The sequence below is a fragment of the Trichomonas vaginalis genome, chromosome VI (genome assembly GCF_026262505.1).
Source record: "Trichomonas vaginalis G3 chromosome VI, whole genome shotgun sequence".
Classification (NCBI taxonomy): domain Eukaryota; phylum Parabasalia; order Trichomonadida; family Trichomonadidae; genus Trichomonas; species Trichomonas vaginalis.
Genome location: NC_067208.1, coordinates 12,356,689 through 12,383,329, shown reverse-complemented (window position 1 = coordinate 12,383,329; position 26,641 = coordinate 12,356,689). Strand labels below are relative to the sequence as shown.

The following is a 26,641-nucleotide window of genomic DNA, read 5'->3' as shown; positions in this document are numbered from 1 at the left end:
TTTCACCTCTTTTTTCACCCACTTGAATTCATTACTTTATAACTCTCTTCCTTGGTTTCTTTTTAGTTGCTTTCTTCACGTCTGTCTCCAACTTGACTGTCTTTCTTCTTCGTCCGTAATGATACCAGTTACTTCCACCAGTCAATGGGTCAAATGGTCTTTCGTAAGGGTTTCCATACATTCCATAGGGACCATACGGAAGAACTACTGGTGGAGAAGAAACATTTTCTTTAGTTCCATCGACTCTATTTAAATGCATTGTTTCACCTTTCATCTGGTCATTAAAGTCTTTTGCATGTTTTGCAAACTCATCGTCCTTTCCTAAAGCATTTTCTGACTCAGTCGCAACCAAATTGGATGCTTTATTTATGAGCCCTATTTTATTTAATCTTAACTTCTTTGCAACCCAGCCTCCAATCTTTCCTTTATTTGCATCTAATGTCTTCGAAACTCTTCCTCCACTCATTTTATTTACTGCGTCATAAGCCCCAAGTGCTTTTGCTCCAAATGCTAATGCTTTTGTTCCCATTGCGCCTAAAGCTGCCCAAGCTACCATTTACACCATATTAAAATCATCTCTCTTCAATATTATCTCATAAAAGTTCTCTTTACTGGAGAAAGTCAATGAAACATAAACATTCTCATTCATAAACTTCTTTCTTATCTCATCTATACGCTTCAAAATGTCTGAACAATTGCTAACATCTTCTACAACAGTTATTTCATCATGAATGACCTTTAAAAAAGCTCATTTAATATGCTATTAAAATCATCTCAATAATGAGTCCATCCTTTCCATCTTTAGGTAGCACAACATCTTTCATTGAAGAAGGTTCGACAAGTCTTATGTTAAACTTACTGACAAAGTTTGTTATACTATAATGCTTCGGTGGCGAATACATATAGTTTGAAAGACATAATATAGATTCTTCAGCAAATTCACTTATACTGGATTTTATAACAATGTTCTCACGAGACCAAATACCACCAATTGACAATCTTGTAAGCAATCCTGCTGAACCTTCTACTGTAAATGTCGATGGTAACATTCCACGAAGGTCATCTATTGACATCGTTGAGTCACTGAATTTAAATATTTTCTTAAAGCAATCGTCATTATCTAACCATGCAATAGCTTTGAAGTTTTCATTCGAATATACATCTGCTTCATTAAATGTAAAACCTGACTTCTTTGCAGAGATGACTTTAAAATCTATTGAGTTTGTTTCAAAATTATATGCTATGCTAACTTCTGAAGGTAATGGATGCCCTTCCACAGTCAGTTGTTCTCTCACTACCGTTTGAAGCTTTGTGTTAAAAACTTTCATGTCATCTCCTGTGTCTAGGTTCACATACACAGCAACAGGAAAACTATCTTGCTTCTTTGTTTCATCATTATATCTCAAAACATTAAAGTTCTTCAATAATATTGTTCTTCCTGCTGGAATACTTCGAACCTGTCTGATTTCAATAGCTTTCTCACCTCCTACATACTCTACCCAGTGCCTTGGATATTCATAAGTATACTGACTTTCTTGAATTTTGGTTGGTTTCATCATAACGTGTTCATAGTATATCTTTATACTCTTGTCAGTTAGACTCGGTGCTATGTTCTGAATATTTCTGACTTGCATTTTTAATGGAGATAAAATGAAGCATTTAATACATGACGTAGATGAAGACATGAATGAAACTACAGACAAACTTAACTCTTCTCTTATTCTTCCTTTCAGCAAAGATTATGAATTCTGTTCAAATGGTGTGTATTTCTATTGTGGAAAGATGGGTTCAGGTAAGACATTTAACCTCATTCGTCATATACTCATAACAGAGCGTTTAGGAAACGACTCTTACTATGACCAAATCATTATATCAGCAACTTCAGACTCTATGGACTCAACAGCGAAAACATTTATGTCAAAAGTTCAAGCCTCTGTCGTTAAAGTTCCAGACAGTGAACTCATTGAATTTCTTCAACGTTACATTCAACGTAAGAGGAAATATTATGCCATCGTTGAATTTATACAGTCAGGAATGCAAAAGACTTCTGAGGAGATGGAAAGAATTATTGACAAACACCACTTACGTCAATACTCAGGAGTTTACGATATGAAACGACTGACAAACTACATTCTATCAAAACTTTCAAAATACCCCTTCAAAAAATATCCTTCAAATACTTTGTTAGTTTGCGACGACTTCGCCGGAAAAGGTTTAGTGTCAAAACCAGACTCACCATTAGCTAATATCATTACTAAAGTCAGACATTACCATTTAACTGTAGCAATACTTATGCAAACATGGAGGTTTTTAGCTTTAAACATAAAACGTCTCATAACTGACTTCGTTATCTTTCAAGGTTTCTCACGTTATGATATTGAACTCATTTGGAAACAGTCAGGTATAACATTACCTTTTGAAGAAATTTGGGAAGCATATAAGTCTCTCATCTCTCCTCGTTCATACCTTGAGATTCATATCATGACTAATACCATTAAAGTCAAAAATATTCCATGGGAACGACCAACATTGTTTTAAAGTTTAACCTTCAATTGACTGATGGTAAACAAATTCCATGCATCTCTGTCGCCATTTCTGTTAATATTTTTGCTGTCATTCATATCATCCACTTCCCATCCGTTAGCTTTTGAGGATATGTGTTAGAATAGCTGTTCTTAAATGAAGGCTTCTCTCCCTTGAGAGCATAAACTCTATAACTTTCTGCATACTTTATGTTTGAACCTCCTGAGCCATCATTGACATAAATTTTTATAGGCTTCCACCCTTTGTTCATGTTCCTGCTTCTTCCCTTAGCTCTTTTGTTCAGTAGTTCTACATCTTTATACACAGCTCCTGTCTCAGTGAATTCAACAATATTTTCATTCGTTAGCTTTACATTCAAACCCTTGTCGAGTGTATTGTTCATTTCATACATATAAAAGGTTTTTATTCTATATGAAATGAGAAGCAAATCCATCTTAGCTGGTGCCGTTAATGTTCCAATTGAACCAACATCAAATGTTGACTCACGAACGACAAACAATATTGTCATAAAGAACTATAGTTCAGAGTGTTTGAAAGAAAAAGAACCAGAACTGAAATCCGTGAATTTAAACTCAGCTTCAAACGCTAACGCTACATCAGATGTTAAGTTAGAGTATCCACCACTGGACCAAATTCTTTCAAGAGAAGCCAACGACAATCCTTACATAAATGTTCAAACAAATCCTTCAGATAACGTAGACCATTACCTTCTTCAGTTATACCAAACAATTTTACTCAAAGACGATAAGAAGCTTTTGACAAATCTTATAAGTAAGAACCAAATAATTTAACAAAGGAGGACCTTGAAAATGTTATCTCACGAATAACAGGGAAACAATGTGTCATTGACTATCTCGACCCTGAAATCGAATGCTGTGGTCAAACGCCACCATTCATGAAAATAGGTAACATCCGCATCATTGAAACACCAGGAACTACAGGAGTTGAGTTTAAGTATAAATATTCGAACGAGTATACAAAACTTTCAACAGAATATAAACTTTGCTTGAAATATGTTTTAGTAAATTAAAGCAATTTGTAATATCTATCCAAAACTTCTTCAACAGTATCGAACTCATCTTCATAATGCAAACCTAATCTTATTGACTTGGTGCAGTTTTCACTAACACAATATAGCGCTTTGCGCTCGGCGCCTTTGACGCCTTTTTCTGTTCTCTTGACTGACATAACTAACTCATTTGTTTCATCAAACAGCAACAACCAAAGTTCATGACCTAATACATAACATTCATACTTTATATTTTTAGCTCTGAGTTCTCTTGTAAGCTGTTGCATTTAATATTTTCTAAAAAGTCAACTTCAACAGTCATTCGCACTGGTGCCTTCAGTTCTACAGGCTCGCCTGAAAGTCAACAGTCTGAATTGCATGTCTTTCAAATTATGAGGACTAATGCGAACCATTTACCTAAATGAGTTGCTATGACAGGAACGTTTGGAATGAACATTGAATTGACTGCATAACAGAAGATTATATTCTACTGAACCTTTACTATTAACTCCTGAAATACCTGTGACATTAGCTATTTTTGACTCAATGTATAAACAATTACCATAACATACGTATGGAACAGATTTCATCTCAATCGTTTTGTCAACACTTTTCAAAGGAAATGTCATATGGTATGCTCCCAGAAGCAATTGAACTCTATGACTCATTCGTGTTATCTTAAACTCCTTTGCATAACTGAACTTCAAAACTCCTGCAATAAGTTTAACATTCATTAAGTTTTCTTCGTTATCCTTGTTTATTGTAGTATTTATGAGAGCATTTAACACTCCAGCTAATGTTTCCATCTTATATTCTACATTATTGTGAAATCTTATTTCGTGCTTCTTTCCATCTATTTCAAACTCCATGAAATCTGTTTCATCTGTTATGACAAAAGTTGCGATAGTATTGAAGTCAACAACTCTGAAAGCAAGCGCTTCATTCTGAACCTAAGTTTGTTTGTAGCTTTACTGTCCGTATTCGTTTGGGTCTGTACTTTGCAAATAGAACAACATTTTATTCTCATTAAAATATGACTATTGCTGCATATGCGTATGAAACAAATGAAGCAAGAAGAGCACATGAACTAGTAAACGAAAACTCAACTTTAACCATTGAAGGCAATGATTTAGTCATTGACGATGGAAAAACTAAAAAAGTCATTGATTTCGATACTTTTAACACTTATGACCCATTCATTACAACAAGCAAAGTTCCTATCATAAATGATGGAACGGTGCAATATATAAATTCTACAGTAGATGCCTCATTAGTGAAAGTATTAAATGTTCTCATTGAATTGTTAAAGAGCTTTCGATTTGACGACAACATTAAATGCCTAAAGAATTTAGTCATGAATGAGAAACAAATTCTCGGCGTTGCTGGTAGCAGTAATGATGTACACCTTATGACATTAGAATATTATAACGAACATAAAGATGAACTGAAAGGAGAGAAGGGTGACACCGGACCTAAGGACCAAAGGAATACAAGGAATACAAGGAATACAAGGACCTCAAGGCGAAAACGGTTTGGATGGAAAGGATGGAAAGGATGGAAAAACTGCTAAATCATGGATATGGGACCTTATAAATACTGGTTTAACAGCTGCTTCATATGGAGTTCTTCAATACCAAATCGGAAAGATATGGGCAGTACTTGGTGAAGAAGTTTTAAATGACGTTAAAAATGCTTTGAACTTCATTTCAAATGGTTCGGATACTATTAAAACTTTATCTGGTTGGATGCAAGAAACAAGGAGTCAAATAGATACTGTAAGACGTATAGCAAACAATGCACGTACGGGATTGGATACTTTACGACAAGCACAAAATACACTAAAGGAAGCAAATGATATTCTTGGCTCAGTATCAGACATGCATGAAGATTGGCTTAAAGGTATTGACAAATCTTTAAAAAAACAGTCAGTCTATTGCTGACTACAAGAAAAGTATAGATTTTTTACATAGTGCTATGGACGTACATGATGGAAGCATAAGGAACTTACTTAATGCTAACAATAACTTACCAGGAACTATTAAAGCATTTATAAAGTCCTTTGTAAAACCCGGTGCTCTAACATTTAGGTCTTTGAGAGCAAGAGCATTGAAGTCAAGAGATGCAGAAACTCCAACAGAACTACAGAAGGAACTGAAACAACAGAAACTCCAGAAGAACCACCAAAACCAACAGCTAATGAAATATTGTTCGAATATTTTCCAAGGTACTCTGTTCTCATTGCATACATTCAAGAAATACTTAAGAAAGCAGACTTGACTTTAGGAGATGATGAAAGTTCTGTATATCTTTCGTTCCAGTTTCAAATAGCAGAACTTTTGAGACAGATATGCTTAATGTATGACAACATCTCTGATTTCACAAGATATGATGACGACCATGACCCCGAACACGGTGAAGAAGAAGTTTTACAAACATCCATTAAGACAGGAAAGGTTTTAACTCAAAGTCTCATTATTGACACCAAAGATGGCGAAGTGGACGTTCTTCAAGAGCTGAAGAAAAATACTTCTTCGGGAGGTGGTGGTAGGCATGAACTTGAAATAAATGAGATAGAAGAGAAATTAGCCGAAAAAGCAGATAAAGAACATAAACACAATATCTCCGATATAAATGAACTTCAAGCTACATTAAATAGTAAAGCGGACAAAAATGAACTTGACGCAACGAACAAAGTTTTGAAATCTCATAAACACAATATCTCCGATATAAATGAACTTCAAGCTACATTAAATAGTAAAGCGGACAAGAAATGTTCATTATATAACTTCAGACGAACAGATTATAACGGACTACCATGGATATTTAACACGAAGTGATGAAGCGAAGACAAAAAATGTTAATGAAAGAAGATATAAATACATTCGTGCTAAAGGTTATGACATAAGCTGTACTGTACAGTATGATGTAGCTAAAGCACCAGAAGCATTTGGTTATACCGGTGAAATTTATGCTCTACTTTCAATGTTAACGGTGTATTAGTTGAACCAAGATTTACTTTGAGAGTTAAGTCAAAAATAACGTTTGAAGATGCTATTAAAAGTAAAGCTGACAAAGTTGAACTCGAAGCAACGAACAAAGTTTTGAAATCTCATAAACACAACATCTCCGATATAAATGAACTTCAAGCTACATTAGACAGTAAAGCTGACAAGAACCATACACATAAATCCTTCACTACTGTTAGAGCAGACGACATAATATTGAACTTTGACCTTGGTTCAAGTGCACCATTAGAAAATCCAAGTACAAGCGTAAAAGATACTCTTAACAGTTTAGATAAGAGTTGCAGGAACATTGAAAGTCATGCCAGAAACTTTGAAGCATGAACTACCAACAATGTTAGATAAGAAAGCAGATAAAACTTATGTGGATGCAGAACTAACAAAGAAATTTTCGAAACCAGATACAATGACATTTACAACAGAAATTATAAATGGTGAACCAGCAACTCCATTTGAATTTGTTAGAGGTCTTCAACCAGATACTTTTGAATTTTTCTTGGATAATTCTATTGAACTAACATTACATTATAAAAGTGGAACAAATGCAACATTTCATCCGGGAGATACATTCCAAATGGTATTTAATGACATAAGTTCTTTAGAATATGTTTATAGAGTTATGAGCATATATGATTTAATATATCCTATAGGAGCTGTTTATACGTCTATGAATCCAATAAATCCAAACACTTTATTTGGTGGTAGATGGTATGAAATAGTTGACAGTTTTCCATTCTACACTAATACGCAGTCAATGAAGATGGGAGGTTCAAAGAAAATAGGTATTGAAAACCTTCCTTCACATATGCATAGGTTCAGTGGAAGAACATCTGTGGAAGGAAACCATTCACATTCAATAACAAAAAGAGGTTATATAAATCTTGCAGCGGGTTCGAATAGACAGGGAATGATAGATATGATATCTCAGATGACCCAAAGATGTTAGCACAGGTATTTTCTGTGGAACTGCAGGAAATCATACACATGTTGTAGCTGGTATTACAGACCCAGCAGGTAATGGAAAAGATTATATGCCTCCTTATATAACAATGCACGCTTGGATACGAGTTGGTTAAAATCTTTAACTTTACATAAATGAGCTTGAAAGAAGTATTCGAACAACATCCATGGAGGTCTTTAAGAAATTCAATGAAGCTGCAAAGAGTTCGGGATTTACTAACAGAGCTGAAGTGAAAAGGTTCTTTGACAAAAATGTTGTACATCAAACAAAAATAAACCTTACGACTACTTTTTACCAATTTACTCCAACACTCCTGACGCATACCAATTTGACACTCTCATTCAAAGCAGAAAAGGAGGACATAAACCATTCCTCATCTTCATTAATGTTAACACTCGCAAAGCTTTTGCGTATATAATGAGAAATAAAGGAACTCATGAAGTGTTAAGAGTTTTACAAAAGTTTGTAGCAGAACATAGCCCAAGTATTTTAACATCAGACCAAGACGGTGCATACCTCAGCAACGAAATCACAGAATTTCTCATTAAGCATAACATAACTCACTACACTACTGAAGACCATAACCATAACATACTCGGTATCATTAACCGCTTCATAAGGACTCTCAGAGATTTAAATCAAGAGCGAGACTTTACCGAAGAAACAATGAAACATTTCATCGAAGTTTACAATTCCTCAACACATTCTACAACAGGACATACACCAAATTCAATGACACAACAACAAGAAGAAAAGTATATACAAAAGAAACGAAGTCAAACACAAAATATCAGAAATTCAACACAATTTACTCTCATTCCTGGAACAAAAGTTCGTGTAGTTCTTGACGACAAACCGTTGACAAAAAACGTTTAAGGTTAAGTCGAAATTATTATATCGTAGACTCTACGCAAGGTAATGGATATCTTATAAAAGCTGCTGACGACTCCATAGCATTTTACCCTCGTCATAAATTAGTCGAAAGTAGTAATGGCAAACTTGCTGAAACCATTGACGAAGCAAAGCGAGGAGTGGTTATTGAAATACTTGACTACAACATAAACGATGACACTTATAAAGTAAGATATGAAGGAGGCGTTGAAGATGTTATACCATCTAAGAACTTGAGAGAATCTAAACCAACTCATCTGGGACCATTAGAGCGGGAGTACTGGAAAGATAAAAACATGCCAGAAAGAATAAGAAAATTCTTCTAAACTTTTTCGTTGGATGTAAATCAGACAAAAATATATTATAGGTGAAGAGGTGAGATTTCACCTGTTTTCTCACCTGTTTTTTCACCTCTTGAATTTTCGTGAATTTCCTTAAGATAGAAAAAATAAAGTTAGTTTTATTTTTATTTATTTTTTATTTTGTATAAAAGATATGATTTCAACAATCGGCACAACAACAATTCAAGCCGCGAACGGCGGGACTCTGTCCACAACAACTTCACCAAACTCGTTAGTCATGAATCCAACATCTATGTTAGTAGAGATGGAAAGCTTCATTCCTTCTTCATTTACTTTCGAAACAGAAATACAAAAAATTAAGCAGGAACTTTTAACAAGTAATTTAGACTGTAGTGCGAAAGATGAAACAAATGAACAGTATCTTTATGAAATGGAGGACCTCATCGACCATTTACCTAAACTACCTGAAATTCAGCATCAAAAACTAACTATTCCTGAATTCGACGAAATTGAAGTCAAAGCAACTGACTCAGTAGAAATAAAGAAGTTCATACGTAAAGTAAATTATGAATTCCTTGGTTTTCATTGCAACCATAAAGTTATGGACAAAGATTGCGATATGGTATATAAGAATGTTTCTGACATATATAAATCTGAAGAATTTAAGACCTACGACAACTTTGTTTCGTTAGTTGCTGAATGTGTTTGGGAAATAAGAGATAAAGATAGAAGAGGCAAAGTATGGAACGAACAACTAAGACCCGCTATGTTTGAGATGAAGAGAGCAATTGACGCTTTAGTTGTTCTAGCAGGTCAAATTTCAATGTATAATGCAAAAATGAACCCACAATGTTCAAAATGTAAAGCAGCAATAAGGAAATATAACTACTCCGTCAAAGAGATAGAAAGAATGCGAAACGACTATGCAGACTTAAAGAAAGAAGCAGAAAAGCCAGCAGAAGATAAAATGGACATGTTAGCATTTCTGAACAAAAACTATCCAACAGTAGAAGATTTCCTTCTATCTGACGTCAAGAAGAAATATAAAGAGACTTTCGGCATTGTTAAAACTTTTGATATCCTCAGCGAAGAAATAGAAGCTACAAAACTGTTTAGGATTTCAAATATACATCGTACAATTCATGTAAAACGCTTGTGAAAAAAAGAGGTGAAAAATTAGGTGAAAAAAGAGGTGAAATCTCACCTCTTCACCTAAATTATATTTTTGGTCATTTACACTCATTTACGAAGAAGTCATGACAAAGCATTTACGATGAAATCTTGACAAGGCATTTACGAAGAAGTTATGACAAAGCATTTACGAAGAAGTTATGACAAAGCATTTACGAAGAAGTTATGACAAAGCATTTACGAAGAAGTTATGACAAAGTCATGAGGGTGAAAAATTAGGTGAAAAAAGAGGTGAAATCTCACCTCTTCACCTAAATTATATTTTTGGTCAAAGCTTCCACGAGAGAAAAGATTCCTCATTTGCTAAGGATTCCAAAAATGAAAAAATCGTTGATTTCGGCTGAGAAAAAACGGCAAAAACCCTTCTTCCACGGGAACAAAGAAATAAAGAAGAAATAAAGTAAATTTTTTATTTATTCCCGTGGAAGATAGAGCACTTTTATGACACTTTTTATTCACGACAAACAAGACAAATAAAGAAAATAAGAAAATACGGCGCTGTCGCGGTTCGAACCACAGACCCTGACCCCTCCATAACACCACCTTAGACCACTGTGCTACGTAGCCTGTCGACATAAGATTTTATAAATTGCATATTTGACGTAAATTTATTTCCATCTGGCTTCCCACTGCATAAGATATTCATACGTGTTTGTAAGACATTCATTAAACTTCTTTTCTATTGCATCTAATCTTGCGTTATTTTTTTCAATAACTTGTCTGTATTCTTCATCATCTCCAGCAGTGTTTGGGTCTTCACGTTTAAAATATTCATTGTTAACCAATTTTTTATCTACAAATTTTATTAGTGTTTGATTCACTTCGTTATGATAACGGTCATATTCTTTCAATACGTAAGTGAAGACAAAATGCGTCGTACCTTCAATCTTAAAGCTTAAAGAACTTTCAACACAGTTTTGAGGGTCTGTCAGTGCGTCAATGAGATAGTATTCGAAGTCAGTCAATAATCTTTTTAAAGTCATTTCATACAGGATAAAATTTAATGTTGTGAAGAAATAGTGTTTATCTCAAAAAAAATAAAGTTAGTTTTTATTTTATTTATTTTTTTATCCTGTATGTAAAGACAGATATGTCAACATTAGAGAACACAACAACTGCTATCGTTCATGAAGTCATAAATGAAGAATACGAATACATACAGTATAACAAACAATTGAGACTCATTCGTTCTGTCAAAGACGACATGTACCAAATGCAAAGTATTTTGACGGCTTGTTTTGCTCCAGATACTAAGCTTCCTAAAGACTGGTTTAGGAACCAAAGCACCATAGAACTATTAAGTGAAGCACAGCGAGACGTACTTTTTTCTGAAAACAGTGAAGAACAGCGAGTAGGTAAAAAATCCCAGTCGCCAAAACTCTATGAAAACCGTGAAAAATTGCCAAACGGTTTGAGAGGATATTATGTTCATAGACTTTTAGTAAATGCAGTTGCAATGTGGGCTTCACCACGTTATGCTTGGAATATTTACAAACTTCTTGACGAACTTCACAGACAAGAACGTGGAGAGATGGAAAAGAAACTTCAAGCAAAAGATGAAGTCATTGAATCCAAAGACAAAAGCATACAGAAAAGAATACCGCGTTCAGTACCAAAAGGAAAGGAAAAGAACTATAAGTATATGATTTATACTGAAGAGTTGGAGAATGAAGAAGACAGAGATATGGTTATGTTGCATTTAGTCAGAAGAAACAACAAAAGCTTTTACGACCTTGCTAAAATATATAAATCTGACAGAAACTGGTTCTATCGTGAAAACTTACCGATTTCAATGACACCGAATGAGCAAATAAAAGAAATTGTCAAAAATACTCTTCCTCAAACACACTATGACATCAAAGGTTGCACAATACTTACCTTCAAAGAAGACTTACCATTACTGAAGGAAAAAATAACAGAATATTTCGATAACTTCAAAGAGGAAGAATGAAGTCACGACAACATTAACGAAGAAGTCACGACAACATTAACGAAGAGAGAATGAGGTGAAAAAACAGGTGAAATCTCACCTCTTCACCAAAAATATATTTTTGGTTAAATAGCTTCAGGGTCAATTTCTTCAACCATTTCACTTCCTTCGTCAATGTCAATAGAAGCTTCTTCAACCTTTGGTAAGAACTTTTGTATAACATCTTTGTTCGTTATTGTCTTCAGAGATGAAGGATAATATTTCACAGATGTTTCACCCTTCTTATATTCTTTCTGTTCGGAAAGATTCATAGCAATACTGAAGAAGTCAATGTTGGAGTTCTTTATAACAGTATAATGAGTATCTTTGACATTCACGAAGAAACCCTTTTGTTTCAAAACTACTGCTAACTCTTGTGAAGTATAACGTTTGCGGTCAATGACAATAGCTAATGGTCTGACATACTGACCGAACTTAGATTCTTTCACAAACTTCTTGTTAAAGATAACATTGACGTTTGAAACCATTGAACTCATTCTTGATGGCAGTAGCGAGAGCATTGTATGAAAAGAACTTGCAATCTTGCATGTGTTTCATTAAAATAAAAATATTAAATTATTTTGAAAAATAACTTAAAAAAATGTAATCTAATTTTTCAAAAAATATTTTTTATCCGATAGAAAAGATGACAGAAAAATTAACTTTTTACATAGCGCCAGACCCTTCTTGCCCACATCCTTTTAAGCCACAATATATAGACATAGAACTAAATAGAGAAAGCGAAATTCCACAATATATATACATAGAACTAAATAGTGAAGGCGAAATTCTACAAACAGAAGAAAGCGAAATTCCACAAACATATAGAGACCTAGATAACGAAAATGGATATGCGCTATTCTGGTTAGATTGTCCTTATAAAATGTATGAAAAAAAGGCTTTATATGAAGAATATAGAAAATATTGTCATGAAAACGATATAAGACCAAGCTCTAGAGAAAAATTCTATGCTGGTATAAAACATCTTTTCGAAGTTCGGAATGGCAAATATATAAAGAAATAATTTTTCTAAGTTTATTTTTTCGAAAAAATATTTTTTTATTTCCTACTAAAGATGTATCGGAAGTTGTCTAAGTTAGAACACTCGGAAATAAAACAACTTCTTACAGAAGCTAATATAGATGTTGCAAAACATTACGCGACAAACAAAAAAGCACTCGCTGACTTCATTAAAGACTACAATGGTGCAATAAGTTATGATAGAATTCATGAGTTCATAAAGCCGCAACGCGGCGAGGACGAAGTCCATGCAAGAGCATTTCCTTTAAATGACATTGCTATTGACTTATATCATAGACGTTCAGTACCTCATGAAGTAAGAAGAGAAATGTTTGACATAACAAATGCGAACGTTGGTCATACTCGTAAAGCTCTTTCGCATGATGTTCGTCAAGAAATGTTTGACATAACAAATGCAAACGTTGGTGAAACAAGAAGAAGAGACGACACACTGAAACAACAGAGAAGAGAGATGTTTAAAAGTGCTATAGAACAAGTTCGCAAAGCTAACGATGTCATTCGTTCCATTGACGACAAACCAAAAGAAGGTGAGAGATGGTTAAAGAAAGATGAAGAGAATAGGAAGAGAAATGTGAAGTCAGGCAATAGACTCATTGACTTTAACATCGAAGCTTTAGATGAACCAAACAGAGAATATTTACACAAACATTTCGGTAAGGTTTTCATGAGACTCTTAGAGAAAATTAAAATAAACTCGCAACAAAGATGGATGGTATGTTATAAACTTGGTGGAAAGTATGAATGTTCTACGTTAAACCTCAATAATATTGGAACATTACTACATCAGCTCTTGAAGGAGAACTTTATATCAGAGATAGAAGCAAATGCTGCAGGTATTGTTGAAATGCACTATGACTTCTTCTTGACAAACATAAAGAATCTTACTGAAATAAAGATGTATGATTTAACAGAATATGAAGGCTTAACGATGTCAGATGTAAAGAAAGGCAAACCAAAAAAGAGACCATATAGAGATGAAAGCACACTGACAAATGACCAGAAAGCCATTTTGGAAGCTCTTAAGCAAACAGGAAACCCAGCACTTATAGAAAGCTTTTGGAAAGATAATGGTGAAAAGAAGTTTTATAAGAAGAGAAGCGGTCAGTTATGGAAGTATCTTTGCACATTACCTATAAATCTTGAACGCTACCAAATCTTCAATGAACTGAACAAAAGAACTGCAATACTTATGACAGAGGACAATTGTTTCGTTTATGCTTGCATTCAGGCTGGAGTAAATGAAGAAACTATTGACCACATGAGAGAAGTCATTCGTGTTAGAGACTTTCCTCAAAGTAAAGTACAAGAAATTTCTGACGCAACAGGTATAGCATTTAATGTTACCATTGGTTATTTCAATGACTCAAGACATAATGAAATAAAGAGATATATACCAAAAGAATGCGAAACTGTTAGAACTATTGACTTACTTCTTGTTGAAGACCACTACATGCTAAATGAAAGACTTCCAATGACAACATACTTCATTCGAAACTATAAAGAAATTCTCAAAGCTTGTGGTGGAATGAACATTGAGAAACAGATGAAGATTTATACAAAGAGAGAAGATAAATATGTAGTTCGTTATGATAGAACAACACCGTTATGGGATGTTATGAAAACATTGTGGGAGTGCAAATATTTCGAACCTATTTCTTATGGAGAACTTTTCACATATACTACTGACTTATATAAACAGAACCTTGCACCATTTAAAGATTTGACATATGCTCCAAAGTATTGTGTACAACTGAAGAAGAAAGCAGAGTCAAAAGAAGTAAATAAAGCTAAATGTAAATTCATTCCTGAGCACGTTTTCTTTGCTGACTTTGAGTGTAGTACGGATGGCTTTCATAAAGCTTTTAACATCTGTTATGACAGTGAAGATGGTTCAGTGAGTGAAAGCATTTGGGGTCAAAACTGTGCAACAGAATTTTTGGAAAGACTCCCTGACAAGAGTTTAATATATTTTCACAACCTCAGTTATGACATAAACTTCATCTTAAGACACATGACAGAAGTGAAAGGAACTCCCATCATTAAAGGTTCACGAACAATGCAAATAACTGGTTTATATAAAGGACGGGCAATTATTATAAAAGACTCTTACAGTGTTATAAATAAGAAGCTTAAACTATTTCCTGCTATGTTTAACTTACAAACAGGACCGAAAGAAGTATTTCCATATAACTACTACAGCAGTGTTTTGTTAGCAAATGACAACAGAACTGGTGTCATTTCTGAAGCATGTAAGTTTATCCGGGATGCAGATACATTTATGAAAAACATAGATTCCATCAAAGGTTGCAGAATAGATGAGAACCACTTCGACTTAGAAAAATATAGCACGTTTTACTGCAAACAAGATGTAAGAATTTTAAGAGAAGGTTTTGTAAAGTTCCGCAATGACTTATTGAAAGAGTTTGATTTAAACGTTTATGACTACGTTAGTATTTGTTCAATTGCTAACAAATTGTTTGAGAACAGAGTATACTTCCCGAATGGAAATCTTTATGACCTCTCAAATAAACCAAGAGAATTTATTTCGAGATGCATTCAAGGTGGAAGATGTATGTTGTCAGATAACATGAAACAAAAGAGCAAAAAGAAACTCATTGCTGACTTCGACACTGTTTCATTATATCCTTCAGCTATAGCAAGACTTTATACTTTAGAAGGTATTCCAAAAGTATTGAAGGAAGAAATGTTAAACACAGAGTATCTCATGAGACATTTATTCGATGATGACCAAAAGGAACCCATTGGTGAAAAGTTTATGTCTGGCTTCTTTGTTCTCATTAAGATAACAGAGATTGGTATACCCAGACACTTTCATTTAATAGTTTGCGACCCTGAACTAAATCCAGAACTTAACGTTCCAAGAAGTTCAAACACTTGCTGTCTCATGTATGTTGACCATATAACATTACAAGACCTCATAAAATATCAAGGTGTCAAATGTGAAGTGTTGCAAGGATACTATTACGATGGAAACAGAGATATGAGAATAAGAGATGAAGTAAAGAAGTTGTTTGAGTTAAGGTTAAAGTATAAGAAAGAAGAAAACCCCTTACAAGAAATTATAAAACTCATTCTGAACAGCATTTATGGCAAAACTATTCTATCTCCTATTGAGTCAAAAATAACCATAGTAGATGACAAAGATGCTATAAGATATGCTATAAGAAATTACAACCATATAGTGAAGTTCGAAGGTTTGGATGGTTCAGATAAAACTATTTTCAAGCTAACGAAAAGCATTTGCAGACACTTTAACTTCTGTCCACTTGGTGTTAATATTCTGTCTATGTCAAAACGTATTATGAATGAAGTATTCTGTACTGCAGAGGACAATGGATCTTTTACCAGGATACCGACAGTATGCACTTATATAATGAAGACATCCCAAAGCTTGCAGCAGAGTTTAAGAAGAGATACGGTAGAGAACTTATAGGAAAGAACCTTGGTCAATTTCATAGCGACTTTGCAGAAATAACACCTGGAAAACAAAGTTTAGCTTATAAAAGTATTTTCTGTGGAAAGAAGACCTACATAGACTTACTCACGAATGATTTAAATGAAGTTGCATTTCACTGCAGAATGAAAGGCGTGAAGCAAGATGTTATTGCTTTAACCGCTAATGAAATGTTTCCTGAAGCTATACAATGCTATTACAATGAAGATAAGAACATTCACATACCTGTTGGAACATATGACAAAGACTCTGAGTTCAGTTTAATGAAACTTTACAAAGCACTTTATGATGGTCAAGAGATTGCATTCGACTTATGTAAGTCATGTCAACCTTGCTTTGCTGAAAAGTTCAACTTTTCAATAACGACTAAAACAAGCTTTATTCGTAAGTTGAAGTTCTGAGGTCATTTATTTTTGTCAGCAATGAGGTCATTTGTGATAAAAATAAGCCGCTAGCGGCATGGGCGAAGCCTATGTGGTCATTTACAATACAGCTATTGTAGAGTTTAACAATTGTGCTTCAATGTATAAACAATCTTTCCCATCTGGAGGTAAGAACACTGGGCACTTATGGTCATGAGTGGAGAACATGTCTATCCAAAACTCACGATTGAAGCCAGTAAGCTTGTAATACTTAGGATTTGACAGTGGTGAAGTTCTTGTATGACCAATGAACTCATTTTCAACTCCCTTACTTAAGTTTGAATATAATATAGCTTGCTTTCTATCCCAAATGCCAGGTGTTACAATCTTTGAAAATTCATTTTTCCTCGGAAGTATTGCATCATAATTGAAAACATTCTTGAAGTCTTCATTGGGTTCAGAGATTTGAAACCTTATACGTAATGGATTTTCTTTCTTTTTAGCGACTTCATTGAATGGTGAATATATAACAAACTGACAGTCATGAGTTCCATCTTCATTTTCATTAAATTCATAATGAAAGTCTATAAGTTGTGGCTGACTACCTTCTTCTTTCAGTTGTGCAAGAAACTCACGTAAAGGCTGTAAAGTTTGTACTTCAATATTGAACTTTTTCTCGAACATCTCATTAAATGAAATCATACATTGCAACAATGTTGTATCGTCTTTAAAGTATTTGTATATGTGAATGTTTTGGGCGCTTAAAGACTGTTCGTCATTTTCTATCTCGACTTGAAGTATAAAGTCAACCTTTCTGAAAGCACGTGTTATATACATAGATGTTATGCCAATGTACTTCTCTTCATTTATGTTCACAATCCAGTCTGTTGGAAACTTAAACGTTACTCTGTTCCCCTTTATTTTGACGTCAGGGTTTTCACTACTGAACGCAACAGATAAAGGTATTTGTCTATACATTTAGTTTGGATAAAAATAAACCATTTACTCTTTCTTTGCTTCAGCTTCCTTTGCTTTTTGTTCTTCCTTTGCTTTTGCTTCTTCTCTAGCTTTTTTCGCCAGCAAACGTGGGTTCTTCTGTCTTCCAGCAGCTAATGCAGCTAGTTGTTTTTCACTAAGTTTTCTCTTTGGTCTCTCTGGCTTTTGTTCTGGTTTTTGTTCCTTCAGTTCGGATAAAATTTGTTCACGAATTTCTTTCTTCAATGCTTCAACATCTATGACCCCTTGGGTCTTGTCCGTAGGATTTGACTGAGTCATTTGACTGTAGATAAAAAACTAAATTAAAACTTTAACCGATGTAAAATGAGCTTGTCAAAATCAGAACGAGAGTCTATTATATTAAATGACGCCAGAGGAATACAACATCCTTTCTATTATGTAAGTCAGAGTAAAGATGGGTAAAATATATGTAAGAAAAAGAAAGGTTCCATTAGCGAATACAGAGAGCGACAACATTAAGGTGCATGGCACCGAGGGCGAAGCCCATATAAAACCTTCTGTACAAACTGAGCCACCAAAAGAACAAGAAGAAAAGAAGCCAGATGTACTTTCAATAACGAACCAAGAGCTTATTGCAAAGTTCGTGAATTTCATTGAAAAGCAAACCGAGTCAAAGAACCCTGACCCACCAGTGAAAGAAGTCGAGACAAAAGAGAATGTACAGTTCATTGAAAATGTCAAGAAACAACTTCCACCACGAATACCAAGAAGAAGAGTGAGAATAATGAAGTAAATAGATATTTTTATCTGAAGTAAATACATGCAGAACGAACAGTTAAACGAATTTACTCCAGCAGAGCATATTCATCAGATTCGCTCATATTTCGATATCATAGACAATGCAGTTCAAATTGGTGACACTAATAGAAAATATTCTGACGCAAAGATTCCATCACAACCTGGAACTGCTAAAGATAACACATGGGTAACATTCAATCTCTCACCTCCTGGTGAAAATATGTTGGACCTTTACAATACATTCATTACGTATAAAATGGAAGGTCAATTTATTGTAGATAAAGAAATTGGTTCAGGTTCCAATAAAACAAACCCACCAGGATTTTGGATTGGTTTCGATGACGCTTTCTATGCAGTTGCTGGATATCAAATCCTTGCAAATGGTCGTATCGTATATTCTCAAGACAACGCAAGAGAAGAAGCATATATAACTTCAAACTCACAAACTACCGAACAAATAAAGAAAGTCGATGTTTTTTCAAAGACTCGACATAAAGATGTATGGAGTCATTCGGGAACATGCAGAACAGGACAAATTGTTGGTGGGCCGATTACAGCAGGAAAATCATTTGATTTTAAGCTTCGTTTAAGAATTCCTGTTAGAAGATTCCTTCCATTAGAACCTATTCGATTTATTCCAGCTTTTGCAGGAAACATTCAGCTTAAAGTAAAGTTCAGTAGCGACGCCTTACAATGCACATCTATATCTGTAAATGATATCATTGCTTTCAATCCAACTCTTAAAGTTGCATTTGCTTCAGGTTCAAATCCACCGACAAATAAATTTGTTCCATGGAATGAACCATTCACTATGATAACGAGTGCAACTGAAGCTAGTGGAACAGTTACTATTACAACTGTAACCCAGCAACTATTTCGAAAAAGATGGATTTTAATGAATGTTTTATTCATCCAAAGTCATTCTCTTTAGACCCTAACATTTATACAGAACTTGTAGAACATTATACAAACGAGGCTTTATGTTTTCCTGTTAAAGTTATGGATTGGGATTCCTATGGATGGTTCATTCTCAAAGAATACAGATAGTTCAAGTGCAACATTTACAGCAGCTTATACGCCTATTAATGTTAAAAGTATTTGGGCACTATTTAGAAAGAAAGACAACTATTATGTTAATTTTGAGAACCCTAAGTTTAAATATCTTCAGCTTTCCATGGGAGCTTATGGAAATATGCCTGCAGAACCTGAAAAATCATATGGACCTGTATTTTATGAAATGGTTGCGAACGCTTGCAATACAAACAATGATATGATTGGATTTAATGAAGATGTTATGAGGTCATTGGTGGATGATGGTAGTGTGGAACATAAATGGGATAGCTATGACAACACACATTTCTTATGTGGTTTTCCAACAGAAGTGGACTTTTGCTTCCAGCAAGGTCAAACATCTACTGCTCCAATAACATACAAATTGTCTGTTAAAGGACCTATTGAACTAGCAACAGAAAATGTACCAAAGCCACTTATTGGATTTATGAGGGATTGTTGCTTTGCAATACAAGTAAGACAGTCAGGCATACCAATAATAAGACTTGACGACTATAACTTAGCAGCGGACGACAGTGAGGAATAAAGGATGAACGTTTATTTTTAAAGCTTATAAATGAGTTCTTCATCAAGCTCTCGTGAACCTTCACCATCTGTGAAACAAACTTTACCAAACGATTATGGAGCACCTATTGAATATTTCTTACGAGCTGCACAATGGCAAAGAGCAGTCTCACCAAGGTTAGGTGTTCCACCAGCTCCTGTCAAAAATAGCATTTGGTCAAGTCCTTATATAAGATATGGTCTCCCACTAGGTTTGCTAGCTACAGCAGGAGCAGTAATGATATTGAAAAGAAACAAAGCAAATGTTATAAATAATACTGAAGTAGCTGAATTTGAACAAACTCCGACACCATCGCCAAAACCAACGTCAAAACCAACGCCTTCACAAACAACACCTTCAATGACTCCTGAACCTATGAAAGTACAAACTCCTGTTCAAAAGTCAACTCCAAAACCGACTCCAACATTTAAACCAGAACCTACTCCTCAAATAAATCGTAAAACTCCTGCGTTTCCTTACTGAAAAAATAATGTTAGTTTTATTTTATTTGAACATTTTATTTAGAGTAAAATGACGACTAAAGTCACTGAAGCAATGAAACAAAAATTTTTGGTAGAATACATTAAATCAGGAGCGGTTCCAGAAGGTTTTTACGTTCATACTATGAAGGATGGTAGAGTTCAGTTTAGAAAGATAAAGCAACCATTAGATAGAGAAGGTATATTAAGGAAGATTAAACTTCATGAGGACAACATTGCTGAACTTAAGAAGAAGTTAGAAGAGTTGGAGAAAGGAAGAGAGTTATAAAGTAATGAATTCAACAGACCCAAAGGGTCAGAGCCGCTTTGCGGCTAGGGTGAAAAAAGAGGTGAAAAAAGAGGTGAGATTTCACCACTTCACCTAAATTTATTTTTTCACCTCTGACAACGTTTATTTTTAAGTTTATTTTATTATTTAGCGAGAACGTTTATTTTTATATAAATGACAGAACAAAATATAACATTTCTACTCAGCAGGAATGAGACCCTTACTGACTATGTATTCGTTTAATGCTTGATGAAAACAATGGTACATATTATCGTATGGGTATACACAACGTCTGTTTCCATCGTCGTCGTATATGTAGAGCTCAAATCCAGTCCAACCTTCTTTTGTACAATATGTAGCTTTATTTAAGTATGCATTTATGTAGATAAGGCAATTTTCTTCATCGCTCCAGAAATAATTTTTCGTCATTGTTGAAATAGTTTTCGTTCCTCTGCGACCATAAGGAATGTATGCAATGAACTTTGCGTCATATGGGATTGTAATATATTCAGGGTTTCTTTCATCGTCAATGGGTCTGTCTTTGTTAAAATGCATGTTTCTCAGTTTTACTTGAGTTTTGAATAGTTCACGGAAACGTTCTGGGAAAGAGTCATAGTAAATGTAGTCGGACATGTCTTTGTAATGAAATAAAAAATTTAAAAAAATAAAAATAAGGTTATTTTTATTTAGTGAGGACGGTAGTGAAGTCGTTAGTGAAGTCGTTAGTGAAGTCGTTTATGTATCAGATGGTTTTGTAAATATTTAAGGTTAAGTTGGTGTTTGTGTTTGTGTTGTAAAATATACGTTACCGGTTTTGTAAAGTGTCAAACCGTTAACTTGGGTAAGGTGGAACGCAGTGCCGCCGTACCCAAGTTAGGGATACTAACTGACTCGGATATTGACATTTGCCAACGGTGCAATTTTTGCCAATTGACCTCTGAGAATGTACCTTGTCTTCACACATGACTCAAGATACTTCATCTTCTCATCTGTAACAAGACCAGAGTTCCTGAGACATGTAAGAATACAAGGTTCATTGACAATTGTTTCAATTGAATTGTAAATTCCATACCTTGTCAAGTCAATGTCAGACTTATTTATGAAGGGGAAGTATCCAGCATGTTGTCTGACTGCTTGAGGGTTAGGTTGGTACCATTCGAACTTGACACTTGCAATTCCTTCAATTGCATTCAAAATGTCTGAGTCGGAGTCAACCATTTGTTCTCTCTTTGTAGTCTTGAAAGCGTCAAGAAGTTTTGCGGCTGTTTGTTCATTGCCATGTGCATAGTAAATGTGACCATCCAAATCTGTTATGGTCAATCTGAGATTGTGTCCTTTCTTATTTCCGTCTTGAATTGCAGCAAGTACTCCCATGAAGCCTTCTTTGTTCTTTCCTTCGTCAAAGTTTACTGTAAAGGTTCGACCAGATGTAATTTGACTTCTAACTTCACGATACTTTTCATATGCATATCTTGTTCTTTCCATGGGAGCATGTGTGTCTTCACCTTTTCCTTTTTTCCTTCTCAAAGGATGCAATTGTTCGTCATGTTTCCAGTAGAATCTGGCAAAGCCGTCGTGTCCTTCAACTTGAGGTTCACTAACATCGAAAGGCATGTCCATAAGACGTTCTTCTTCTAACCTCTCTAGTCTGTTTGGATAATTGGCACGTGCTGTTTCCAAATCCATTTCGTAGCGAAGACCAGACAATTTGTCATAGACTTTTATGGGTCTTCCCTTCCTATATTTAAACTTCTTCGAAACTCTCCAACCATATCTTTGTAACTCTGCTTTTATTCTAGCAGACTTTCTGTCCATTCTATATGTGGGCATTTTTATAAAAATAAAAAAATATTTTTTTTCTTTACTTTACATAACCGCCTGCTGCCATAAGTCTTTGACGCCAACCCATACCAGCTAATGAAGGTTGACTTGGTTTAGTTTGGAAACTAAACTTTGGTTTTGGTTTATCTTCTTCTATCGGTTTTTCGTCACTTTTCGGTTCCTCTGACTTTACTTCACTTGCAGGAACAGTTGTGTCGTCAACATCTTCATAAATATCATATGCCATTTGTTTTTGTTTTCCTTTCAACTTTTTGTGTTTGTTGTAAAGTTTAGAATATTTCGACTCTAAGTCAATGAGATGTTCTATAATGAACTGTTGGTCAGTGAAGTAAACTTTTCCATCTGTTGTCTCGAAAGCTCCTTCAGACTTCAATATTTTATTTGTGAGAGTCTGTTTCTTTTTTGAGATACTAGCCGTTCCATTTCTATGAAAAGTGACTTTATAGTTAGGGTTTGTATTTCCAGACCTGGCACTTTCTATTATTGAATTTTTCTCTTCATCTGTAAGTTCTTTGACAGGTTTTGACAATGGTTCTGAACTTTTTGTTTGTGGTGTCAAATCTACCGTTTCAACTTCTTCGGTCATTTCATCTCAGTAAAAAATTTTAGTTTGGTTTGTTTTCAACTGGTTGTTGTTGTGGAGGTGGGATGGTTCCTTTAATAATATCATTCAGTTTCACATGCTGAACCCGACAAATCCATCTTGAACTCATTTGTCTCAATGCTGCATTGTTCATTTCATCTCAATAAAAAACTTTACATTCCCCACGTTTGAGGCGGTTGAGGTTGGTTATTGTTTACCCACTGTTGTGCATGGTTATATCCTCTGTTAAAGAATCTTTCACCTTGGTCCATATAGTGTCCTGCTTGGTTATAGTAGTCATTTGCTTTGTTATAATAGTTTCCTGCTTGTCTTCCTACATTGTCCATCCATCCTTGAACTTTTCCTCTTGTTTCAGGATTTGGAATAAGATTTGTTGCATCTCGTGCTACATCCCAACCTTTCTGTACAGTTTGTATAATAGGTTGTGCTTTCTCTTTCAGTATACCTAATGTACTCAAAATCTTCCTTCCAACTCCAAATGCACCTCTGGCTATTGTTCCCACTGCGGGTAAAAATCTGGATGCAACTCCTGCTAATGCGCCAAATAAACCCATTTCTTATAGGGTAAAAAATGACGAATCCGAACAAGGACCCCTATGTTTCTAAAGCGACAAAGAAAGCACTCATGATAAAAATCTTTAGTTCAACACCAAATGCTTGGTTTATGGATATCTTGGAAAACATTCCGAGAGTTAGAACAGATGGACCTCCATACTGGTTAATATTTGTTGGTCAAAACACAAGATACTGTGAAGCCATACCATTACAGTCCAAAGCTATTTTAGATATCTTAGCAGCTTTGACAATATTCGTTGACAAATACCATCCAACAAAACTGACATCTGACTGTGAAAGTTCTTTCAAATCAGATGATGTAAAAAACTATCTGCGTTCAAAAAATGTAAACCAATATTTCATTGTCGACCAAAACCATTCTGCTCTTGGTGTCATTGACGGTTGTATAAAAATGTTAAGAGACTTAAACCAACCACAAGGTGGTGAAGCAAATGAAATGTCATATGACGACAAGTATAGACACTTCTCCATGGCAAAGATGAGACAAGTTTTAAATATTTACAATAACCGTAAACAAAAAGGTTTGGGAAACCACTCCCCCGAAGAAATGAAAAACAACCCTGACTTAGAGAAAGACTATATATTTAATAATTTAGTCAAAAGAGACAAACAAGAAAGAATGCCGGGCTTCAAACTTCAGAAAGGTGACAAAGTAAAAATAGAAATACCTAAACGCGACCCATATGAAAATACTATTGACTATGACAACAATGGGAACCCGACAGGTACTCACATTCGTGTTCGTAAAAATAGAAGAAAGTATACAAGAGAATATTATGAAGTTTTAGGCAAACATGGCAAAATGTACACACTGCAAGCAGAAGATAAAACTACTATTGTCAGACCTCGTTTCAAACTTGTCAAAGTTCAAGGTGGTATACTTTCAAAGACAGTTCCTAACAAATATAAGACAACTCCTGACGAATATGCTAAAGAAGTTGAAAATGACGACTAAGCAATTCTATACCATGCGTAAACTGTCATGTAAGGTGGCATGTATTCTTTACTTTGTCCCGTTGTTTGTGTATATCCTGAAACGAAATGTGTATGGTTTCCTTCTCCCTGAGTGTCACTCCAGTAACAATTTATAGCAAACTTAACGTCGTCTTTAACATCATATCCTTTACCTTTTGTCATTCCTGACCAATCCCAATATCTATGCTTATGCCAACCTGCTTGAGATGTACTTAAATCTATGTAGTGACTGTGTGCAGGTAAATTTTCACCTGAAATCGTTTTACTTCCACCTGTTTCCTTTGAAGAGTTTGCACAATACAAAAACCTGTCGACTATTTGTTCCCATGCACCAACACCAAACATTACTTGAGGACCTCTTGCATCCATAGATGTATAAATAGAACCTACTGGGTTCATTAAATCAAATATATGAGATATTATAGGATTGTCTCTTTTGAACTTAAAATATAGTGCAACTATTTCAGGTTTCTTCTGGTTTGTGTCAGAATATTTTTTATAATATAATCTTATGTTTTCAGGGTAGGTAAAATCTTGACTATAATATTTATTTCTGTCATCTGTATAATAATATACTATTCTCGTTTTTTCTATTGCATTATATCTTTTATATCTATAATAATCTAAATATAATGTTAGCTTTTGTTCATCTACATGTGGTGTTCTGTCGTCATCTCCATAGTCATAATAATGTGGTGCTGGAGCTGGGTCAGGCAATGTCATATCTGCCATTTCATAAACTCTTAAATATTTCTTTTGTTCGTCTCCATATAAGTTTAAGTAGCAGTTGTTGTCTAATGGAACTTTAACTTGTGTACCATCATTCTTTTTATAGCTTACATACATTTCATTGTTATTTTTCGGAATGAGTTTATGCCGTGTACCATTTTTTAAGGACTGTACCAACTGCCATCTAAAATATTTATTTTCTTCATTGACAGAAAAGTCACCAACAATAGTTTCAATATTTTTTGTTCCTATCAAACTTTGGTATATTTCATTGACATATGTTTTATCTGCTTTATTTTCAAGGCTAACGTTTAAGTTTGTAATATCAGATATAGAATGTGTATGTCCAACGGCACTTTTCCTGTTTAAGGTTTCTTGTAAGTTTGTAATATTTGCAATGGTATGTGTATGTCCAACGTCACTTTTCCTGTTTAAGGTTTCTTGTAAGTTTGTAATATTTGCAATGGTATGTGTATGTCCAACGTCACTTTTCCTGTTTAAGGTTTCTTGTAAGTTTGTAATATTTGCAATGGTATGTGTATGAGTCTTATCTGCTTTTGTCTCTAATGTTTCCTTAAGACTTGGTATTTGGTTAATATAATGTATATGAGTCTTTTTAGAATATTCGTTTTCAGCTCTTGTCACTTCACTTGACATTTTATTGTCAACATATGTTTTATCTGCTAGTTCAGGATGAGTATGTTCTTTTGTTGCATAAGCATTGTTAGCTCTTTCTTCTTCTTTTGCTATTGCATCGTCTACATATTCTTTGTCAGCTTTGTTGTCAACATCTGCTTTCAAAAGAAGTTCATTTATAGGTTTCTCGTTTAAAGTTCCTTTTGTTGGATTTATACAGACAGTATTGTTCTTATTGTCTTGAAATAGAAACTCATCTGTCATTGGGTTTATTGTCAGTTTTAAGTCACCCCCTTTCAATGACTCAGATATCTTAGAATAGTTTGAAAAGTTTGTTGTGTTCTTATTTAGAGCTTGCATAATGAGTTGTCGG

General features: G+C 34.6%; 15 protein-coding genes and 6 pseudogenes across 21 annotated transcripts, besides 2 other annotated features; 11 read left to right on the top strand and 10 right to left on the bottom strand.

Moving 5' to 3' along the window:
- Positions 1-21,794: part of a mobile genetic element that runs on past the window's edge.
- Positions 32-556, bottom strand: TVAGG3_0852510 (protein of unknown function, DUF4107 family; the record flags this gene model as incomplete). The annotated part of the gene is made up of 1 exon (XM_001323345.1): positions 32-556. The coding sequence occupies one exon, from the start codon at positions 554-556 to the stop codon at positions 32-34; it is 525 nt and encodes a 174-aa protein (XP_001323380.1).
- On the bottom strand, positions 2,535-2,926 carry TVAGG3_0852500 (annotated as a pseudogene). The gene has a single exon. A coding segment is annotated over exon 1 (392 nt).
- Positions 3,571-3,840, bottom strand: TVAGG3_0852490 (uncharacterized protein; the record flags this gene model as incomplete). The annotated part of the gene is made up of 1 exon (XM_051249297.1): positions 3,571-3,840. One exon carries the CDS (start codon positions 3,838-3,840, stop codon positions 3,571-3,573), a length of 270 nt encoding a protein of 89 aa, XP_051084772.1.
- On the top strand, positions 4,587-4,896 carry TVAGG3_0852480 (organellar and viral DNA polymerase type B; the record flags this gene model as incomplete). The annotated part of the gene is made up of 1 exon (XM_051249296.1): positions 4,587-4,896. A coding segment is annotated over one exon (310 nt), but the record flags the coding sequence as incomplete, so codon positions are not given.
- On the top strand, positions 5,528-6,472 carry TVAGG3_0852470 (annotated as a pseudogene). Its single transcript has one exon. A coding segment is annotated over exon 1 (945 nt).
- TVAGG3_0852460 lies at positions 7,955-8,754 on the top strand (annotated as a pseudogene). The gene has a single exon. A coding segment is annotated over exon 1 (800 nt).
- TVAGG3_0852450 (organellar and viral DNA polymerase type B) lies at positions 9,332-9,889 on the top strand (the record flags this gene model as incomplete). Its single annotated transcript, XM_051249295.1, has 1 exon — positions 9,332-9,889. One exon carries the CDS (start codon positions 9,332-9,334, stop codon positions 9,887-9,889), a length of 558 nt encoding a protein of 185 aa, XP_051084770.1.
- Positions 10,530-10,904, bottom strand: TVAGG3_0852440 (uncharacterized protein; the record flags this gene model as incomplete). The annotated part of the gene is made up of 1 exon (XM_051249294.1): positions 10,530-10,904. The coding sequence occupies one exon, from the start codon at positions 10,902-10,904 to the stop codon at positions 10,530-10,532; it is 375 nt and encodes a 124-aa protein (XP_051084769.1).
- On the top strand, positions 11,012-11,872 carry TVAGG3_0852430 (KilA, N-terminal/APSES-type HTH, DNA-binding family; the record flags this gene model as incomplete). Its single annotated transcript, XM_051249293.1, has 1 exon — positions 11,012-11,872. One exon carries the CDS (start codon positions 11,012-11,014, stop codon positions 11,870-11,872), a length of 861 nt encoding a protein of 286 aa, XP_051084768.1.
- On the bottom strand, positions 11,977-12,448 carry TVAGG3_0852420 (annotated as a pseudogene). Its single transcript has one exon. A coding segment is annotated over exon 1 (472 nt).
- TVAGG3_0852410 (organellar and viral DNA polymerase type B) lies at positions 12,966-13,516 on the top strand (the record flags this gene model as incomplete). Its single annotated transcript, XM_051249292.1, has 1 exon — positions 12,966-13,516. A coding segment is annotated over one exon (551 nt), but the record flags the coding sequence as incomplete, so codon positions are not given.
- On the top strand, positions 13,596-14,788 carry TVAGG3_0852400 (organellar and viral DNA polymerase type B; the record flags this gene model as incomplete). The annotated part of the gene is made up of 1 exon (XM_051249291.1): positions 13,596-14,788. A coding segment is annotated over one exon (1,193 nt), but the record flags the coding sequence as incomplete, so codon positions are not given.
- On the top strand, positions 16,254-16,807 carry TVAGG3_0852390 (annotated as a pseudogene). The gene has a single exon. A coding segment is annotated over exon 1 (554 nt).
- TVAGG3_0852380 (uncharacterized protein) lies at positions 17,771-18,043 on the bottom strand (the record flags this gene model as incomplete). The annotated part of the gene is made up of 1 exon (XM_051249290.1): positions 17,771-18,043. The coding sequence occupies one exon, from the start codon at positions 18,041-18,043 to the stop codon at positions 17,771-17,773; it is 273 nt and encodes a 90-aa protein (XP_051084765.1).
- On the top strand, positions 18,207-18,518 carry TVAGG3_0852370 (uncharacterized protein; the record flags this gene model as incomplete). Its single annotated transcript, XM_051249289.1, has 1 exon — positions 18,207-18,518. A coding segment is annotated over one exon (312 nt), but the record flags the coding sequence as incomplete, so codon positions are not given.
- On the top strand, positions 18,546-19,505 carry TVAGG3_0852360 (annotated as a pseudogene). Its single transcript has one exon. A coding segment is annotated over exon 1 (960 nt).
- TVAGG3_0852350 (repellent protein 1 family) lies at positions 20,151-20,621 on the top strand (the record flags this gene model as incomplete). Its single annotated transcript, XM_051249288.1, has 1 exon — positions 20,151-20,621. The coding sequence occupies one exon, from the start codon at positions 20,151-20,153 to the stop codon at positions 20,619-20,621; it is 471 nt and encodes a 156-aa protein (XP_051084763.1).
- A 1,001-nt stretch (positions 21,795-22,795) lies between the features above and the next one.
- TVAGG3_0852330 (phage tail repeat-like family) lies at positions 22,796-23,334 on the bottom strand (the record flags this gene model as incomplete). The annotated part of the gene is made up of 1 exon (XM_051249287.1): positions 22,796-23,334. A coding segment is annotated over one exon (539 nt), but the record flags the coding sequence as incomplete, so codon positions are not given.
- A 19-nt stretch (positions 23,335-23,353) lies between these two features.
- TVAGG3_0852320 (uncharacterized protein) lies at positions 23,354-23,485 on the bottom strand (the record flags this gene model as incomplete). Its single annotated transcript, XM_051249286.1, has 1 exon — positions 23,354-23,485. One exon carries the CDS (start codon positions 23,483-23,485, stop codon positions 23,354-23,356), a length of 132 nt encoding a protein of 43 aa, XP_051084761.1.
- A 19-nt stretch (positions 23,486-23,504) lies between these two features.
- Positions 23,505-23,906, bottom strand: TVAGG3_0852310 (uncharacterized protein; the record flags this gene model as incomplete). Its single annotated transcript, XM_051249285.1, has 1 exon — positions 23,505-23,906. One exon carries the CDS (start codon positions 23,904-23,906, stop codon positions 23,505-23,507), a length of 402 nt encoding a protein of 133 aa, XP_051084760.1.
- A 71-nt stretch (positions 23,907-23,977) lies between these two features.
- Positions 23,978-26,247: a mobile genetic element.
- TVAGG3_0852300 (phage tail repeat-like family) lies at positions 25,405-25,749 on the bottom strand (the record flags this gene model as incomplete). The annotated part of the gene is made up of 1 exon (XM_051249284.1): positions 25,405-25,749. A coding segment is annotated over one exon (345 nt), but the record flags the coding sequence as incomplete, so codon positions are not given.
- Positions 26,248-26,641: the final 394 nt, after the last annotated feature.